Source organism: Spodoptera frugiperda, chromosome 11 (assembly GCF_023101765.2).
Source record: "Spodoptera frugiperda isolate SF20-4 chromosome 11, AGI-APGP_CSIRO_Sfru_2.0, whole genome shotgun sequence".
In the NCBI taxonomy this organism is placed as follows: Eukaryota; Metazoa; Arthropoda; class Insecta; order Lepidoptera; family Noctuidae; genus Spodoptera; species Spodoptera frugiperda.
This window is the reverse complement of record NC_064222.1, coordinates 1001477-1008300: the sequence shown is the minus strand read 5'-3', so window position 1 is coordinate 1008300 and position 6824 is coordinate 1001477. Positions and strand designations below refer to the sequence as shown.

The 6824-nt window shown below is 36.0% G+C and overlaps 1 protein-coding gene across 1 annotated transcript; it reads left to right on the top strand.

Annotated features, from left to right (window-relative positions):
• Positions 1–2075: 2075 nt before the first annotated feature.
• LOC118275170 (facilitated trehalose transporter Tret1-like) lies at positions 2076–6824 on the top strand. The gene is made up of 3 exons (XM_035593038.2): positions 2076–2343; positions 4698–4836; positions 5242–6824. The coding sequence occupies exons 1-3, from the start codon at positions 2275–2277 to the stop codon at positions 6525–6527; spliced, it is 1494 nt and encodes a 497-aa protein (XP_035448931.2). The 5' UTR covers positions 2076–2274; the 3' UTR covers positions 6528–6824.

The following is a 6824-nucleotide window of genomic DNA, read 5'->3' as shown; positions in this document are numbered from 1 at the left end:
TAAAAATCCATACATAAAAAAAGTGGGACGACTTGACCACTAAAAACTTAATTTATTTTTAATTTCCCCAACTCGTCCCAAATGGGCCGTAAGCATGTGGTCCGAGTTGACTACTTACTCGAGGAAGGCTATAGGCTATAAAACATCACGCTATGACTAATAGGAGCCAAGCAGGGCGGGTGAAACCGCGCGAAAGCAGCTAGTACTTAGATAAAACGAATCAAAGTTTAGGAGTGGGAGCAAATACGTCATTTCTACGTTTAAAATGTACCTAGAAGTGACTCGGTTGCCATTCCCGAAGGGAAAAAACGTCAATCTTCAATGAAATATTGCAATTCAAATCTGTCTTAAAGTAATAACAGGTATTAAGTAGTTAGCTAAAACAATGGATTTCGTGTCACAAGTTGAACGTTTACATATTCATACAAATTCTTAGAAATGTTGCATATTACCGATGAACTGGTATTTAAATACAATCCAATGATGTTTTAGCTTTTAATCGCTTCATTGATCAAGATTTATTTAAAATCGTTCTTAGAGTGACAGTAGGAGTAGGAGCTAATCTAAATTATTTTTTATTGTAAACTAGGCCTGTTCCAGTTTTGCCCAGGGGCCTTAGTCTGCTATTACAATTGTGTCAGAATGGTCAGAATGGTCAGAATGGTATGTAGGTTGTATAGCTCCGTCCCTCTTGCACTGCTCAGTGATCGACCATTCTGACACAATTGTAATAGCAGACTAAGGCCCCAGGTGCTATTATCTGATATTCCACGTAAATTTGTCAAAGTTTTGTCTTATAAAAATCTTCTAAGAGTAAAACAATGACAATGGCTTTGACAAAAATATCTAATTTTATGAGTAGTTGGTTCAAGAGTTATGTTGTGCGTGTACGTCATTTCAGTGTCTATTTAACTTTTTTCAAAGCGTATATTTGTTTGGACATGGGGACGAAATTCCTTATCTACTCTTTAAAATAAACAGGATAATTATCATTATACTAGCGACCCGAATGGTGATATAATTCTGCATGTATTATACATAAACAAACCTTCCTCTTGAATCACTCTATCTATTAAAAAACCGACTTCACTAAAAAAGTTAAAAATAACTTTAATTTCGGAAGTCGGTGTTTCTCGGTATTATTTGTTTGCTACACCGACTTCCGAAATTAAAGTTATTTTTAACTTTTTTAGTGAAGTCGGTTTATTTTTTTGTAAAAAGTATTTTATTTCACACTTTTTAGTTGCGATACTCAGTATCGCAACTAAAAAGCAAGTTCCATTGACCATTTCTGGTCTTCTTCATCAGTTCCACCTCTTCAAAGGTTACTTTTTGACTGTAAATGCTTCAATTCTAGATGAATATACCAAAATCACTATATAGTTCCCTATAATATTTGAGGAGTTCCCTCGATTTCTCTAAGATCCCATCATCAGATCCTAACTTGGTGACAATGGGACCACCTCAGAACTATCTACTTTCGAACAAAAAAGAATTTTGAAAATCCGTCGACAATTGACGGAATATTAATTAACTTTATTGTGATTTCCATGTGAGTATGAAGTTCCATTGGCCATTTCTGGTCTTCTTCATCAGTTCCACCTCTTCAAAGGTTACTTTTTGACTGTAAATGCTTCAATTCTAGATGAATATACCAAAATCACTATATAGTTCCCTATAATATTTGAGGAGTTCCCTCGATTTCTCTAAGATTCCATCATCAGATCCTAACTTGGTGACAATGGGACCACCTCAGAACTATCTACTTTCGAACAAAAAAAGAATTTTGAAAATCCGTCGACAATTGACGGAGTATTCGATGAACAAACATACAAAAAAAAAAAAAAACATACAAACAGCCGAACATAGTACCTCCTCCTTTTTGTGAAGTCGGTAAAAAACTGCATTAAAATCCGTTGCGTAGTTTTAAAGATTTAAGCATACAAAAGGACATAGGGACAGAGAACGTGACTTTGTTTTATGTTAGGTATGTAATAATTATACCATTCAGACGGACAACAAATAGTGCAATAAAAAAACGTTCAATGTTCAAACTCATGACATTCGATAACTGCCCTTCGCAAAGAAGACAAAAATCAATTTACAACTTTATTTTGATGAACGACAAAGAAAACTAGATACAAGAATTTATCAAATTGCTATTATATATAAATCAAAAATTTATCCATTAATGTAAGCGATTAGATAAAACAAATATAATAACGGCGTCAGATTTGTAAAACAATCGGCAGTTGCTAATTGATACAGTGCGAAATGGTTGATATGGAGAAATATGAGCCCAAAGAAAGTAAATGGGAGAAAAGGAGATATTTCTTGAGACAGGTACGATTGTGACTTTTATATTTTTTATGGGATAAGCTGGTAAATGAGCAGACGGCTCTGATGGTAAGCAATCAGCACCCGAAACACTAGAGGCATCACAAGTGCGTTGCTGGCCTTTTGCGGTTAAAATATTTGGGATTGTTGGGGATTCGGGGACTAAGAAAATTGAGGAGGTTATATACTTTTTTTTAAGTGAGAAAATCATTCAATGACTTCTTTTTATGTGATTCCTGCATTAAGTGAGTCGAGAGGGAGTATAAAACTCTTACAGATTAAAAACCAACCTGTTCCTACTGCTACTCTTTGATCTGGAGCCCCGGTATATACGCTATGTAGTCCGCAGCTTCGAGTAGCATCAGCCCTACTCGGAGCTGAGCTGATGCCAGCATCGGCCCTACTCGGCCCCATTTGTGGTGGTCTGATAGTTCTTTGTAGAATGTGACGCGCCGAGGTTATACTCGTATATCATTATTGATAAAAAATCACAAACAAATCTAGTAAGTCTGTCTATTTATGTCATGGCCTTTCAATTTGCCAATTAGTGCGATATCCATTCAAATGTTCTCGTATTTAAAATATTAACATACCAGCGACTTGTTTAGATTTGTCTTTTAAAATGAAATATTGATTGATAATTTCTAGTGTTATTTAGATCACGATATAAAAAAAAAAACTTTCAGTGACCAATATGATTTTTAAATGATTTCTAAAAAAATATTTAAACTCCGCTGACAAACGGTGAAGAAAACATCGTGAGGAAACCTTACAACTCAGTTAACTTCTACCATTATTTTTGATCCATAGGTGGCGCTAGTCACGTTTTTGGCGCAAATTGGCGCCATCAGTGACCACTATCTAATCTCATGATCTGTCAGCACGTGTTAGCCAAGAAATGGTGCATTATGTCTGTTAGATAATATCACATTAAATGCATGGATACCTGTTTAATTAAAAACATAATATAACTTTTAACGTTTCGAATCATCATCTCTGAATTATATGGTTTCGATTCTGAAATATTGGAATGAGCACCAGTACCAGTATCTTTTTTGTTCTATTATTTCTGATGGCTGATCGTCTTAAGTAATATAATATAATTAAAAAAAGGGAAAAAAATCCAAGTTATATAACTGTCAATTTGCAAAACAAGTTTTTCGTCTTCTGGAGGTGTTTGCTTTTATTAGGAGCCTTGCTTATCCCGTTAACAAATATATATTATTATAAATACTTAGCACTTGAGATTTAATTCACTAATTATCCTGATTCTAAAAAGTATGTACGTTATATAAATTACGTATTATTTTCACTTGATAAAAGAGCATTCACACTATTTGTGTACCGACATACAATCTTAACGAGACTTCAAGTTTGCGTATTACTATTGCTTTATTGCTATTAGACTGTTTTGGGATAGGCCGGCTAACGATCAGACGTGTCACCTGATAGTAAACAATCGACGCAGTTGTTGTTGTGTGTTGCCGGCCTTTTGGGGGCTGGGCATTGGAAGAATGGGGGATTTGGGCATAAGACTACAGTAACTTTACTCGCAGGTCGCAACAAAACACAAGCGTTTTATCATTCCAATCAAGAATTCCCATTTGTGCGGATGCCATGCTCTCACACTTAAGGATTAAATGTTACAATATAATCTAAAACGAACTTAAATTCATCCATTTACTTATCGTCAAAAATGATTTAGATATCTATAAACCTTGTGGAATCATTTTATCTTTTCTGAAAATGATATCATGACAACAATTGTCACAAATGAAATATGTCGCTATAACAATGAATTAACCATATGAATTAAAAGATTAATATAATCTTTGAAACCTATTAACTATGTTACAATTTATAATGTTTATCATTAACCCTGTTAGGCCGTTATTCCCCGAACAAAAAATTCCAATAGATTTCTCTTTTTTATGGTATAGCCGGTAAACTAGCAGACGGATCACCTGATAGTAAGTAATCGCTGCCGCCAATGGACACCCGAAACAACAGAGGCGTTACAAGTGCGTTACCGGCCTTTTGGGGGTTAGGAATCTAAGAGTTGTTGGGGAACCGGGGATTGGGAAGATTGGGAATGGCGGTAATTAGGCCTCCGGTAAACTCACTCACACAACGAAACACAACGCGTCGGTTTTGTCACGTCGGTTTTCTGTGAGGCCGTGGTATTACTCCGCTTCAGAGAAAGCAGAAAACAGTAACTAAAATTCCAGATTTGTATAATATACGGAGATTTTCTTGATACTGAAAGCCTCACCGAGAATAATGCTCACAAGATTCAAGTCTTTCTACCGCCACTTTACCACCGAGACATTTTCTAACCTTCATCCATAATGTTCTTTCAGATGACAATCAGTAGCGGAGGATGGACGTGCTACTTCATCATGGGCATGTCCTTCGGCGCTTCCACAGTCTTCATCCCGCAGATCAGGAAGGAGGCAAACTCCGATGATGCCATCAGTGAATCTACTGCTTCTTGGATACGTAAGTTAAAAAATTAATTGTTGAACAATTTTATCGTAAAGTTTTGGGCTCAGTAGAGTTCCTCTTCATCATCGTCGTCATCAACAGCTTGTGATAATAGGCTGCTGGCCTATACTTGGGTAATTTTACATATGAAGGTGACATACAAGCGTGTTGGAGGTATCGGTTTAAAAGGACCAGGCTTAGGAGATTCCGTTGGTTACTGAGTCTGCTATGCATCGATTAATGATAATGGTAACTTGTTACTTTATGGGGAATATTGTTAGCAATGACTCTCGTTCTTATAACATCGTGTTGTCAGAAAACCACCAGGCGTTGTTCAATGAAAATGTGGTTTTGGAACACTTTTTTAGAACAATTCCTAAAGAGTATAAAAATACTAATAATGTACTACCTCCGTTTCAGCTGCCATCATGGTCTATTCCGGCTTACCTTGGACTTGCATCTTACCTATCTTCATGAAGTACATCGGACGAAAATACACCTTCATGTTCGTCTCAGTCAGCAATTTAATCAGTTTCATCGTGTTCTACTTCAGTGCCACAGTCAATCAGATCATTATCAGTCAAGTGATTAACGGCATCAACACAGGATCCCACTTCACTGTGTCGGTCATGATCATCACTGAGTATACCTCACCTCAGCACAGAGGATTTTTCTTGACTGTGAAATCTGCAACTCTCTTCTGGGGCATTTTTATGTCCAATGCCATTGGAACATTCTTCCATTGGAGGAACATTGGTCTTGCTGGTATTATCTGCAGTGCCTATGGCCTGTTAATAGCAATAGTACTCCCAGAATCACCATTTTGGTTAGCAACGAAACAGCGCTTCGAAAGAGCTGCTGACACTCATAGATGGATGATGGGATTTGGGAAACAAGCTGAAGCAGACTTAGAAAAATTGATTAAGTATCAAAAGAATCTCAATTTAGAAGCACAGCAAAACCAGTTCGATTTGAAAGGATACATTGTTGGATATTTGAAGACAATTTCCAAAAGACAGTTCTACAAGCCGTTGATTTTGTGTCTGATTGTGCATTCTCTTTATATATTCTCTGGTAAAGTAGTATTTAGTGTTTATGCTATAGATATTATTAGTAAAATAACTGCTGGACACCACATATCGCCTTATACAGCTATGTTGATTCTAGACGGTGTCACTGTACTTTGTATGTACATAGGATGTTTGGTAGCTAAAGCATTGCCTCGAAAAAAGCTATTAATCGGCTCATCATTAGTAGGAATTGGTTTTCTTTTATCAATATCCTTATACGCATACCTGATTAAATTATCATTGGTAGTAGAGAATAATTACTTTGCTATATTCTTGCTTATAGGATATTCAATAGGATTATGCTTCGGACCTGTTATATTGACACAAACGATATCAGGTGAATTGGTTTCTATAGAGGCTCGTGGACTTTCATCATGTTGTATGGATTTATCATCTAAAGTACTACTGGGTACTTTAGTGAAAATGTCTCCATTCTTATTCAAGTCTTGGGGTACCCATGGTGCATTCTTATTCTTCGGTCTTGCTACGTCATTTTTCTTGCTCTTAATTTACGTATTTTTACCTGAAACTAAAGACATGACATTGCAAGAAATTGCCGAATGGATGAAGGGAACTAAAAGGACTCCTGTTGTTGTACAAGAAGAAATAAACTTTATACCTAAAGAGAAAAAGTAGGAATTTAAATGTTAGGAGTTTTGGAACTAGTCAATTGCAGTTCTTTTTGCCGAAGGTCGTAATAGAAACTGGATTGCTGAGCAATAATGTGCCTTAATGTACTACAAATGTGATGGTATTTTGGAAAATGTACCATGCATGTGATTAGCAACAGTTAATCTAATCGGTATCAGCTAGTCTGCAGTTAAATTATAATTACTTGTGTCACGTGTTATTGTCTGTGTTTTAGTATTGATAAGATACTGTTCTCTGTCATAATTTATAAGGAAATAAATCACGTTTTAAGAAAATTTTATT

Bases quoted from the DNA above. Each gene is read 5' to 3' on its own strand.
- LOC118275170 (XM_035593038.2), top strand. From the start codon at position 2,275: ATGGTTGATATGGAGAAATATGAGCCCAAAGAAAGTAAATGGGAGAAA. The intron at 2,344-4,697 runs GTACGATTGTGA...ATGTTCTTTCAG, and splicing joins GGAGATATTTCTTGAGACAG to ATGACAATCAGTAGCGGAGG. The intron at 4,837-5,241 runs GTAAGTTAAAAA...CCTCCGTTTCAG, and splicing joins ATCTACTGCTTCTTGGATAC to CTGCCATCATGGTCTATTCC.